This window comes from Pimephales promelas, chromosome 4, assembly GCF_988280905.1.
Source record: "Pimephales promelas chromosome 4, fPimPro1.hap1.1, whole genome shotgun sequence".
Taxonomy (NCBI): domain Eukaryota; kingdom Metazoa; phylum Chordata; class Actinopteri; order Cypriniformes; family Leuciscidae; genus Pimephales; species Pimephales promelas.
In genome coordinates this window covers 42,674,721-42,689,097 of record NC_142772.1, presented here as the reverse complement: position 1 = coordinate 42,689,097, position 14,377 = coordinate 42,674,721, and the positions used below count along the sequence as shown (strand labels likewise).

General features: G+C 37.9%; 1 protein-coding gene across 3 annotated transcripts in view; it reads right to left on the bottom strand.

Moving 5' to 3' along the window:
• Positions 1 to 14,377, bottom strand: part of sema4c (sema domain, immunoglobulin domain (Ig), transmembrane domain (TM) and short cytoplasmic domain, (semaphorin) 4C) — a 357,189-nt gene that overhangs the window by 34,357 nt on the left and 308,455 nt on the right. For all 3 annotated transcript variants that reach the window (XM_089130540.1, XM_089130539.1, XM_039659449.2), the window contains one exon: positions 484 to 698. In XM_089130540.1, coding sequence (XP_088986666.1) covers positions 484 to 698 — 215 coding nt within the window. The remainder of the gene's footprint in view (positions 1 to 483; positions 699 to 14,377) is intronic.

Genomic DNA, 14,377 nt, shown 5'->3' with positions numbered 1-14,377 from the left:
TTGCTTTAGAAGTAAATGCATTTTTAAGAATGCTTACAAGTTTTTCCAGGAATAGACAAAAATACTGCTAAAGAAAAAAACGTTTTTTTTCTAATAAGCGCTCTCACCAGGCACAATTCATTCTCATTGAATTCCCTCCAGAGAAAGCATAAGAGAAAAAGAGAAGTAGAGAGCAGCGAAATAGAAAATAGGGTGAGAAAGGGAGAACAGGCACAAATGAAGCTAGTGCAAATGAATAGGGATGTAAGCCCTTTACAATAAAAAGCCTATAAAACCGGGCAGTAATGTGATATCTCGGTAATTTCAAAGCAGAGATCACTCCGCTTATCTCAAATCTGCATAGAGAATGAAGGGAGGGGTCGACTGAAGAAAAGAAGAAAGAGACGGGCAAATAAAGAAAGTGCCATAAAAACACTGTGAGAAAAAAAAAAAACACTCATTTACTGGGCAGTCACCAGTTTTGTTTGGTCATTAGATACTCACCATTATATTTAACTGTCTTGCGTGGGACGGGGTTCCAGTTGACGCAAATCCCCTTTTCAAACCCGATCACGAACATCACGAAAAGAACTTTCGCACACCCCATTTCTCCGCTCCCACTCCTTTTATTCCGCTCCACGGAGTGCAGGTTCAGATTCCGAAGCGAGGGTTCTGATTGGACGACGAGGTGTGGAGGCTCCAGATGCGCACAATGGCTCCTGTCAGGGGAGATAAAAAAAAACAAACCAAAAAAAAAAAACATTAACAAAAGTGATTACGAGACGAACGCCAACATCCCTAGAGCCTTCTTGTCGCTATCCCAATAGAGCTGGAACTGTTTATGGAGTGCGAAAACACAGTCAGGACAATTTTAATGACAGATTTTACACTCTTTCAGAAGGTACAACGATAAATGCATCTTGGCAGACCACCAGCCAAATCGAGGATGCTTGTCAGAGCAAGGCTGCATCAACACAACTCACAATCGTGTCCCGAAGAACGTGTCGCACATTTAAGAAGGCCTGTTTTTGACAGCCACGGACAAACGAGACGTGCGCTTTTAATTATAATTTGAGTCAGCGTTCTCCTGAATGCATTATGATGATGCCCGAAGCAAGGTTTCAAAAAAAAAAAAAAAGGCCTGAGCGGTCCAGTCTGTTCAGCAATAGCCGTTTTCACACGTTTGCTCTAATCATCAACTCACACCTGTTTCTCTCCATTAAAAAGGGAAATTAGGGCCTTGATAATATTTGCTGATTTGAGAGCAAACCCATTGACTTTTAAATGTGCGTCAAATGTCAAATACTGTTTAGCGGTGAAGATAACAACGTAAAGCCCTCCCTCTCTCTCTCTCTCTCTGCCTGTACCGTGTTTTATCATTCAGTCTGAAAAGGTTGTGTGAATTTAAATCGCGCAACGATAAGACAGTGTGGATGGGTGGCCTCTTGCCATCATTGGATTGAGATGTGGACCTATGCGGTAGCAATCTCACGGCCATTGATTTCTGTTTTTCTTTTTTCATTAGCATGAAAGAGAGAGAGAGCCAGATAAGAGAAGTCAGAGATGCTGGCGATTCACTCCAAATGAGTTGTCCGTTAAAGAGGGGTTGCAATATAGCAATTCGATGACTCACATCTCCACTTGCACGCCATTTTTTTATTGGATCGATGCGCAATTGCTTATATCTGTGTTGTATATCTGGAATGCGTCAGACTGTTGTGACAGGTGGTGTCTAGTTCTACTTGACTTTTAAAAACAGGTGATTGTGTTCTCTCTGCACTTTTTTCTTGCACGGCAGTTCCAAATTAAATATGCTATGTTGCTTTTTCCCTGCATATATAATAAATAATAATAAAAACAATTATTTAAGACTTATAAAATCTGTATGTTTTTAAAATGACTACTCATTTAAAAAAAAATAATATATATATATATATATATATATATATATAAACTGTAAAAATGAGTATGCTTTATCTAATCAAAAAAATTGTGGCAACAGATTAAAAGCAATATTATTAATTAAATTTAACAAATTAGAATTGAGTAATAATTAATCAAATTAATTAATTAACAGTTAACCATTTAAAATGAGCAAAACTTACAACAACTAAAAAAACTAGGGCTGTGCAAAAATTAATTGCGATTAATCGCATCCAAAAGAAAAGTCTGTGTGTACATAATATATTTGTGTGTGCTGTATATAATTATTTTGTATATATAAATATATATATATACAAAAATGTGTTATTCATATATAAAATATTTATATTTATATAATATAGATTATGCATTTATATATATATACAGAATTTAAGCGCAAATAATTCTTAACTATATACATGCATGCATAGGTATTTATATATACAAAATAATTACATACAGCACACACAAATATATTATGTACACACAGACTTTTATTTTGGATGCGATTAATCGCAATTAATTTTTGCACAGCCCTAAAAAAAACAAATTGAAGTCATCGTTATGGTGATCGGTGTTTGATTTAGGTTTGTTTTAAAATTACGGTTTTCTCCTTCAGTAATTCTGCTTGTAAACATCATTCAATGTTGGCAATATAAAATAAAGAGTTAGTCTGTTAGTGAGATATTTTTGATATGATGATTTTTTTGATGCAAACTTTACTCATTTGAAATGGTTAACTGTTAATGAATTAATTTGATTAATTATTACTCAATTCTAATTTGATCAATTTAATTAATAATATTGCTTGTAATCTGTTGCCACAATTCTATTGATAAGATAAAGCATATTCATTTTTACAGTGTAGCTGTTTATTATTTTATATACATAAATATGAATATCTCTCTATATATTATTTAGTACAATATACACTTATAAATTATTTAAACTATAAATTCTACACTTTATATCTTTGAAAAATATAACTGCATTATCTAAAAGAGATCATAAAACGATTAAATTAGACCTTTAAAATTAAATAAAGCTTGTGCTAAATCTCTGGGATATATGTCAAGAACAAGGAATTTCAAAACAATTACAGTTTACAGTTACGCAAATTCCAAAAGAATAAAGTATTAATTCAATATTATAAAACATGTCATGCAATAAGCATTGTCTTTCTGTTAAAGGATGTCATCTGTGTGAAGATGGACGTATATTCAAAGAGCGTGTTTTGAAGCGAACTCCTCCCTAAAGAAAACAAACGTCTGCCGTTTTTTCGTACACGTCCGGAAAAAGGTCAAAGGTTGAGTGGTGACCAGCTTTGTGGGTCTAAAGCGTTTCCCATCTCCTTCCAATCTGCTCTTGTCTTCCTGTCAATAATAAGCTCTTCTCTGGAACCAACAGCCAATCCCCATGTTCATCATCTAAACTAAAATAAGACCCTTTGAACTATGACCTACTGACCCCTAAGAGACAGCAGATGTCAAGGCAACAGCATGTTGGTGGACTGTGACCATACGGATGCACGAGAGGAAACAACTCCACCCCTCAAAATAAACACATCTTTCCAGTGTCTCACTCAAGAGCTTTCCTCCTTCCTTCCATCCCTCGTTCGCCAATCATCCCTCCTGTAATGAAACTTAAACAAAAGCCCTTCGCATGTCAGAGGCCGGTAATTTCCCCAACATCCTGCCACTATCTCTACACCATGTCAACGATTGCAGAAACGGACCACTCAACACCAGCTGCTCAACAAATCCTCAAAAAAAGCACCTACGTCAAACGCAAACTCTCTTGAAATGTACACCGCATAAACAGAATGATCAGAATAAAAGAAATCTCCCTTCAGCATATGATCTATTTATTTCGGTTTAAGATCAGATGGCACTAGTCAAAACAGGCGGCATGCTTTCATCCCCTAGAGTAACAGGCTGGGTTCTTTTATAGCCACAGATGCAGGGCAGTAGGTGGGTAGAGGAGCCACCAACCCTCTCAAGGTCTCCGTACTGGCCCTTGAGTCTTGTTTACGCTTGACGCACTCAGTCTGGCGTGAACCACCGCAGACACGTACATCTCAATGGCACTGAGAGCTGTTTACTCTATATATTTTCCATTGGATTATTTTCCAAAACGACAGGCAACCATGAAGTGGAAATATCAGGTAAAGCAGCAGTAAGTGTCAGAAAGCAGAAGTAGTTTACAGTATATTTATCCTACTCAAGTAAAGGTAGTTGGTCACAAGTAGCAGACAAAACAAAACAACAACACAACTAAGTTTAGATTTTAGTCTTAAGATGTCGCCTTCTAGATTTAAAATCATTTTATGAAATCAATTTACTTTTAAAGGCATGTTACTGCATTGAGAAAAATGGGGTAGGATTTAATTTGAAACAATTTTCACTCAAAAAATAAAAAAACATCCATCCAAAAAACATCCATCATCCATCCATCAATGCATCAATCCATTCATCCATCCATCCATCAATGCATCAATCCATCCATCCATCCATCAATGCATTAATCCATCCATCCATCCATCCATCAATGCATTAATCCATCCATCCATCCATCCATCCATCAATGCATTAATCCATCAATCCATCCATCCATCCATCAATGCATTAATCCATCAATCCATCCATCCATCCATCAATGCATCAATCCATTCATCATCCATCCATCCATCCATCCATCAATGCATTAATCCATCAATCCATCATCCATCCGTCATCCATCCATCCATACATCCATCCAAGCATCAATCCATTCATCATCCATCCATCCATCCATCCATCAATGCATTAATCCATCAATCCATCAATGCATCAATCCATCCATCCATCCATCAATGCATCAATCCATCCATCCATCCATCAATGCATTAATCCATCAATCAATCCATCCATCCATCCATCAATCAATGCATCAATCCATTCATCATCCATCCATCCATCAATCCATCATCCATCCATCATCCATCCATCCATGCATCAATCCATTCATCATCCATACATCAATCCACCCATCCATCAATCCATCATCCTTCCATCCATGCATCAATCCATCCATCCATCCATCCATCAATGCATTAATCCATCAATCCATCCATCTAACCATCCATCCATCCATCCATCCATCCATCCATCAATCAATCCATCAATCCATCCATCCGTCAATGCATTAATCCATCCATCCATACATCCATCAATCCATCCATCATCCATCCATCCATCCATCAATGCATCAATCCAATCATCATTCATCATCCATCCATCCATCCTTCAATCAATCAATCCATACATCCTCCATCCATCCATCAATGCATCAATCAATCCATCAATCAAACCACCCATCCATCCACCCATCTATCCAACCATCCATCCATCCATCCATGTTTTTAAACCATTAAGGCTTTTTTTCTTTGCTTTTTAGTTGAAATTATGAACACAAATTTATTCACAATTTTCTTCCTTACATTCAGAATTTAAATTTAAATGTATTCTCCATTCAATTCTGAATGGCACACAACTCTGAAACAAAAACACCTCTATAAAATGAACTTCCATTTACTGCCTGCTTTCCGCAGGTGATAATAGCACAATGTTAATTGCGCCAAGCAGAAAGAGATTTAGGAATTAGGCACAATCTATAATAAGCTTGATTTACATAGAAAGGAGGTGTGTTTAGCACTGAAAAGAACGACAATGATTTAATTTGAATAACACGGCACAGCAGCTGCATTCTGCCTGGTTAAACTGTTTCGCGTTTGTGAAATAAATTAGGCATTTTGCAGCGAAATAATGCCGACAAAAGTAGCGTGAGGGTTTAGTGAACTCAGCCCTCAGAGTTTCAGAAAGAGTCTCAGGACTTCAGAGTGACTCTGTCTTGTGCTGATGAAAGAGTTGAGCTGAAGGTTTAATGCTGTTTGCTCTTTGTTTATGCCTTTGTGACAGCGCCTGCAGCTGGCATGCATGTATTATGTATTTTTTTGGTAGAAGAAAGTGTGAATGTTGTTGTGGTCGGACTGCATGTGTGCTGTAAGTGTGAATGATGATGTTAGAAGTGGGAGTGCGTGAAAGAGTGGGAGGCTGACAGCTTGTGTGTGTGTTGAATGATTGTGTGTGTGTCTGTTCTATGACATCAACAGGCAGTGTGATGTTTCATTAGGGGATGAGAATAGATGAAAGTCTTAATAATCAAATGGAGTTTGATCAGCTGCAGGCGCGTCCCACTTCCTATTCCACAGGAAAACCTTCCTGTCACCGGGATCCCCCCGCCCAGTGGCCCTCGGCCCTTTAGAGCAACGATCACTTTCAATCTGGAAAAAACAGCTAAACTACAGTTTAATAGTTCAAAACTACAGTTTAAGAGTTCAAAGGAAAAACAGAAAGAAAGAGTGGATCATCTGTTCCCTCTTTTTTTTCTCACTTTGTGTCTACTGTTATGTAGATCTAAACATTTGTTTTCATTTATGGGTGTTACTTTATGTCCCAAGGGTTAATTTTCTTTTGTTAGATAAAAGTCCTAAAGAAATCTCAGCTATGTATAACATAGTACAGTTCAGGCTAACACTTGTCTCAGACCCAGGCTTTCAAATTATTTATGTCATTTTTTTTTTCTCACATGTTATGACAGTAAGATCACAGTTATAATAATGAAGTGAAATCTAATTTCCATAACCACTATTTCCAGCACAAGCTAATAAACACAATAGATGTAATCTGTGGTGGAAATGAGAATGAAACGATGATAAAAATGGCATAATTCTTATGTATATGTATACTTCCTAGGACATTGTTAGTATATAAAATAATTCAAGTATAAAAGAGAGAGAGTGTCTATTCAAAAGTGCCTATAGTTGAAGAAACACTAATTTCCTACCAAGCCAGATGTAAGTTATTTTCAAAAGATAGAGAATACCTTTTTTTAGTGCCACTCACTGGATCTTTCACTTCGAAAGTCTTGTGAAATGTGTGGTGCAAGATGCAATGTAATGTCATTTTGCAGAAAAGCCGCCACAGGCAATTTTTTCCAATGAGCCTGGGTTGGTAAAACCACATCTCTTCCCCGCTCTCCCTCTTTCATCGTCTCTCTATAAAGCTTTCTCTCTGAATGCAGTCCATCTCTCTCTGACCTTGCTCTGTCAGTTACTCTACTGATGAGTTTTAAGCACAAACTGATGAGTGAGTGTGTGTTTGGTTGGTCATGTGGTTGGTCACACCATGCCTCCCCTGCTATGCCCCATGCCCTCAGGAGCAGGGGATGCTGGGATACCCTCTGTGACCTGTCATTACTGCTGCATGTGTTGCCAATTCAATCAGCTTCATTAACGACAACTGCGACAACCTCATTACCCAGCTGCTTTCACACGTGTGGCACATCCATAGGTTGATCCCCCACCCCACATGAATGCTGAGTTAGTGCAGGCTAGCAGATCAACAGAACAACAGCAATTAGCAGACAATGCAACGGTAACCACATAGTGTGCATTCGGTCCCACGGGGGCCTTTAGAAGAGAGACATATAGGCTGCTGTGTTTCTGTTAAAGATACCAGCGATCAGCGAAAGGAAATAGCTGTGCGATAGGATCGGCTTTAACATTATGCAATAACGATTACGGTTATGTTCTACTTTTATGATTTCAGCAATGACTGCTGGAGCGCATAATCATTTCAGCAGAGAACTGTAGCATGTTTGGAGAGCTGGCTAGGAGCCTGGGAGCAAAATTCAGTGTTTTGTGTACAATATCTTCCAGGGACACGGTTGCATTAGTTCCTGTTATTGTGCAGGGGTATAATATTACACATATTGAAATACGCACAAATATTTACTATTCTAATTTATTTTATGGTATAGGTACATAAGCAAGCGGACGGATGGACAGACGGACGGACGGACAGACAGACAGGCAGATAGATGAACAGACAGACAGATAGATAGATAGATTAGATAGATAGATAGATAAACAGATATAGATAGATAAACAGATATAGATAGATAGACAGGCAGACATGGATGGATGCATGGATGGATGGATGGATGGATGGATGGATGGATGGATGGATGGATCGATAGATCGATAGAAAGATAGATAGATTCCCTTTGTCATGATTTAAGACATCTTTACATAAACTAAGCATTAGATGGATGGATGGATGGACGGATAGACAGACAGATAGACAGACATATAGACAGACAGACAGGCAGACATAGATAGATAGATAGATAGATAGATAGATAGATAGACATACAAAAGGTAAGACGGATGGATAGACAGACAGACAGATGAACACACAGACAGATAGATAGATAGATAGATAGATAGATAGATAGATAGATAGATAGATAGATAGATAGATAGATAGATAAACAGATATAGATAGATAGACAGACAGGCAGACATAGATAGATAGATAGATAGATAGATAGATAGATAGATAGATAAACAGATATAGATAGATAGATAGATAGACAGATAAATAGAGAGATATAGACAGAAAGACAAACAGATATACGTAGATAGATAGATAGATAGATAGATAGATAGATAGATAGATAGATAGACAGGCAGACATACAGACATAGATAGATAGATAGATAGATAGATAGATAGATAGATAGATAGATAGATAGATAGATAGATAGATAGATAGACAAAAGGTAAGACATATATATATATATATGTATATTAGATAGATAGATAGATAGATAGATAGATAGACAGGCAGACATAGATAGATAGATAGATAGATAGATAGATAGATAGATAGATAGATAGATAGATAGATAGACAAAAGGTAAGACATATATATATATATATATATGTATATTAGATAGATAGATAGATAGATAGATAGACCATACTCTCAATTCAATTCAATTCAATTCAAATTGCTTTATTGGCATGACTGTACAAATTACAATATTGCCAAAGCTTGTAACACATAGCATAGTGAAGACATCAATAAAAACAAAGTATTATAACAACTTAAATTGAAATGTACAAATTAAATTAATTGCAAAAAAATAACAGTGTAACAGATTATAAATTCTATGAACGTTTGATACCACAGTGTTTTAACATATATATACAAACATACACACATTACTGAGGGTCACTGTGGTGGACATTAGGGAGACACACTGAGGTCACACATTCACATACTCTCTCTCTCTCTCTCTCTCTGTGTGTGTGTAAAACCCCCCTCAGGCCATCTGTATGGCGGTGTCTTACTCAGGTTGAGTACTTTAGTATGTTAATAGGCTGGAAGTGCAGGAAGCCCACTGTGCTCCCTCGGGGGTTAATTGTCCTGTAGGCCGTACATTTTTCCTCACTGTTCTCCCTCCGCCCTGCAGTTCCTGACAGCCAGAGGTACTGGGGCCAGAGGTGGAGAGGCTATTTGTGTCCTCTCTCATTGACATCTATGTCTTCCCACTGAAATAAGTGAAAGTAGAGCGAGAAGGGGTGCAGGGAAGGCCATGATGCACCTCTGCATCTCTCCAGTGTTTCCTGTTAGCGGAGTTAATGTGGAGTCACGCGGCGGGCGCTGCTCTAGCGATGCTGTGCGATACGAAACTGACACCTCATTCCACACGACTCACATCCCACTGTTCAATACGGAGAGAGAGAGAGCAAGAGCATTTAAGCAGACGATAAGATGAGAGATCAATGATGAAATCTGCTGGGATGTAAACAGGAAGGATCTCAGTGACGGAAGGAGGACAGATCGAGTTTAATCAACATCCAGTGCACATCTGTAGGAACACTGGCTTGTATTTATGCTGATTCTCAAGTATCTCGCATGACATGTTGGGACAAATTTGGCTTTTCGTATCACTGGTGTTGTTTTTCTTTTCTTTTGCTGAGAAGGCAGAGCGGCGTCTATTCCGAAACACGAATCCATCGGTCTCATCTGCACTCATCTCCGGATAGTGTTTGTGTGTTCGAAATGCACGTCTTTACTGTCATGATATGTAGTTTTGCTTCTTTTCAAATCCCTCCCAGCTCACTTCACCTCAGACTTCCCTCTTTATCTTCCCGTTTCCTTTCTTCTCTCCTCCCCGCACCCTGCTTTTATCATCTTCCTTCCCCCGGCCTCCTCCTTCCCAGCATGCGAGAGGGGGATTTAGGCGGCGTAAAGCTATTTACGATCATCAACCAATGGCCAATCCAGATTCAATCCAATCGCTTCCTCTACGCAAATGAGAGATAAAGGAAGATAAGCAGAAACAGAGAGATTGAAAGAAGGGTTATTTTTACTCTTTCTCTTGATTGAGTGAGAGTCCCTCTCTTTTGTGTGCAAGTTCGGCGACGGCGGGAATACAAACGACTTGCCTTGTTTTCGCCACACTGTTATCTCAGGCAATTTGCAAAAGTCTGAGGTCTTCAATTTAACTGAATGCTGCTTATTCTATCGCAACAATTGCCTCACACAACAATAATTTGTCTCTGATTTCTCCCGCACGCCCCACTACCCCAATCTCACCCAAACTATCCCTCCATCTCTCATTCGCCATCTCCATCTCTCTGTTTTGTTCCTTGCCCTACGGACCTATTTGTTTCACCGCCGTGCTGCGGTCAGGGGAGAAAGATCTATCTGTGGAATAAATCACTTCTTCTCTTTGACTAGTTTCTCAAATACCTGTAATTTTCATCTCATTTCATCTCCCTCTCTGTTTTGCTCAGATGCTTTGCTTTTTTTTTAAGACTACATTTGTAGGTAGAATAAAATTTAGAATAAATTCTTATTTCAAGGCAAGGCAAGGCAGGTCTTTCTTTCTTCAGTCGAAAAGAAATTAAGGTTTTTGATGAAAACATTCCAGGATTTTCTCCATATAATGGACTTCAATGGGAACCAAACGGTTCAAGGTCCAAGTGCAGCCTCAAAGGTCTTTAAACGACACCAGACGATGAATAAGGGTCTTATCAAGCGAAAAAAAAATCAATCATTTAAAAAATAAATAAAAAAGTTTAAGTTTTATAAGCACAAATGCTCGCCTTGTTCTGTTCTGTGATGAGCGTTCGTGACTCTCCTGTTCGAACTCGTTCATTAAAATGAACAAATCTTTTTTGAGTCATGACTCGAAGGGTCCTATAAGACCCTTATTCATCGTCTGGAATCGTTTAAAGCCCTTTGAAGCTGCACTGAAACTCTCATTTGGACCTTGGACCGTTTGGTTCCCATTGAAGTCCATTATATGGAGACAATCCTGGAATGTTTTCATCAAAAGCCTTAATTTCTTTTCGACTGAAGAAAGAATGACATGGACATCTTGGATAACATGGGGGTGAGTAAATTATCAGCAAAAGTTTTTTTTTAAAGTGAACTACACTTTTAATAATGTCCACTGCATATTACAGTGGGCATTTTAAAAACATAAAAACTAAACAAAAAAAAAACTATTCATGCTGATTTGATTTACAAGAACATGGAGGGAAGATTGCTTAAATTGTATTCTTAATGAGCTGCTTTGAATCCTCAAAAGTGACTGATTTGGAACGCTCTTCATAGACAGCAGCTCAACAGACTTGAGAAATGCACAAGAGACTTACGATTTCAATGGATTGTGATGTAAGCAGTTTGCTAAGCTAACGAGACGCTACCCTCTAAACAATTTGGTCCAAATATTGGACAAACTTAACCGTTGGTTTAATTTTTTAGAGTGTACTCTAATATGTAAAAAATGCACAGCACACATTGATATTAAAGGGGTAGTTCAATCAAAAATGACATTTCTAGCCTAACTGCCCTACTCTGAGGTTACTCTAAACCTGTATGACTTTCTAGCGCGGAACACAAAAGACGATATCGTGAAGAGTGTTGGTATTTTAATGCACTAAGTTGCATCTGCATCATAAACACTTTCTACACTGGATGTGAGTGATTAGGCTAGCATTTCTGTAGCTCAAACAGTAGAGCTTGATGCTAGCAACAGCAAAATCCTGAGTGCGATGCATGAGCTGATGGAAAATATATACCTTAAATGCAATGCCACACACTTAAGATAAAAGCATCTGCCAAATCCATAAAAGACTAGACGCATCAAACGCATCAAATCCAAACCACTCCCTTCATAATCAACAAAGCTGTTTGAAGCGCCCGTTCGTGAAACTACTGGCTTCAATGTATAGCCATCTTCTCTCTTGGTCTTCCTTATCTTGAGTCTTTCTTCTAAAAGTACCAGAGGACCATTTTTTCACTCAAGTTCCTGTGGGAGTGTAAGATACACACACAGACAAGTGACTGAAGGTCACGCTAGCTCGGGGGGTGAGGGGTGGGCGCTTTCAATCAGGTTAATGTCCTTCTCTAGAGAGTGATCTCTCTCTCTGAGATAGAAACGCATCCGCATGAAAGGGGACGGATAGATGAAGCCAGGGTGTCTGAAATACTCCCTCATATAACAGATTGTCAGCTGTCACACACGTTCATATAATAGATGAAAGAATCCATTGTGTATCAAGAATATAGCGCAAAAAAAGAGAAACGAGTAACGAATAAGACAGGAGGGGACGTTTAAACAGATTACGTTTCTGAAGAGTTCATCCTTTCGCCCTGTGATCGATTAGAAGATATTGTTACACATGCTATAATAAAGCACAGTCACATTTAATCACTAAGAAAAAAGGGACGCTGTCCCTTTGATTATGTTAAAGTTGCACACCCACGCACATCAAATTAAGTTCTGCGAATATCTCATATCAGATTACTTTAATCAAATGACCTGCAAACTCAATTTGGGCCATAATAAGAAGCACAACCCATCTGGGAGAACTATTGTGTGTGTGTTTCTGCTGTTAAAACGTTTAACCCCTAATAGAGAGTCCCTCTGCTTGGAGTTGGACCTTCCAAACTACAAAAAAAAAAAAAAAAAAGAAGAAAAATACCCCATGGCTTTACGATTTGTTCGGCAAAATCTAGGATGCTTTGGAAATGAATGCACACTACTTAAAGGCAAGTAAATGTTAAACTAATGGTAACTAATGGAAAATACAAAGACACACACACAACATGTCTGCCGGCACGTTTTGCCACAGAGCTCAGTGTTGATTTTCCAAAATATAGGCCATCAGAAAACCTAATTTCCACACACACACACACCAAACTGATCCAGTGGGGGGGCTGGATGTTTTTTCTGGTGGAGAATGTGGGATCTGAAAAACACCTGCACATACAAAGTTGAACTCCTGAGTTTTAAGCATTTCAGAACACAGATAATCTTCGGCATCCCGTGGCTATCTAAATGCTAGCTTTTCAAAGTTAATTACTATAACTACTACTAAAACTAACCTTACTGAATTTAATTAGCTATTGCACTAAAAGTTGATCTTTTGAGTATTTAGCTTCTCAAGACACACAAATATTTACATACTGTAGCTATCTTAATGCTAGCTTGATACAAAAGTTATATTACCAACTAGGAAATTAACCTTTATTTATTTATTCTAATCTTAGGGTACATCTTAATCAGCCCGCTAGTTGAATAGTCAGGGCCATTTTAAAAGGGATACTCCACTTATTTTGGAAATAGGCTCATTTTACCACTCCCCCAGAGTTAAACAGTCGAGTTTTACAGTTTTTGAATGTATTCAGACGATTTTTTGATATTTAGAAGAATATCAGTAACCAGACAGTTTCTGGTCTCATTGACTTCCATAGTATATTTTTTTCCTACTATGGAAGTCAATGAGACCAGAAACTGTCTGGTTATTGATATTCTTCTAAATATCAAAAAATCAGCTGAATGGATTTGAAAACGGTAAAACCCAACTGTTTAACTCTGGGAAGTTGTAAAATGAGGCTATTTCCCAAAAAAAAAGTGGAGTATCCCTTTAAGGACTGTCATAATCGCAAAATCACTGTGCGCAGAAACGTTGCCATGAAAACCAGGGATCGTCATTGCTGACAATGTTGCCTTGACATAAATTCTGAAGCATGAAATATAAATTGTGTGATCACGATCAATGCACATCAAGACTGTTAATCATATTTGAGCATAAACATAATCTAGATAACATTTATAATTTACCTACAACTGAAAATGTGGCAGATTTAATTATTTATCATAAACATTAAAAACTATTGCACTAAAAGTTTAATTGAATTTTAAGCTTTAAAAACACTGTTTATTTATGAACCAGTTTATCTCTTAAAAAAAAGAAAAAAAACCTCTCTGTTGGTCAAATTCAAACAAGTTTCAGCAAACTGTCTCTGTCTCACTCAGAAACCCTTTCAACGGCCTCATGAATTAGACATGTCTAGCCCATGCATGCTGTTTAAAACCTCTCGTTTAATAGCAAATCGACCATGGGCAACTGTAATGAGTTTCGGAAACAGTACTGTTGTAAAAGCATCGGCCATGAATAAATTCAAACCAATCTGACCACCTTTTCACCTATAGAGAAGAGCACAGAGAAGTCAGAGCTAAATTAAAACATCCCTTTATTAAACCCTGAAATCAAGCGTGACAGCGG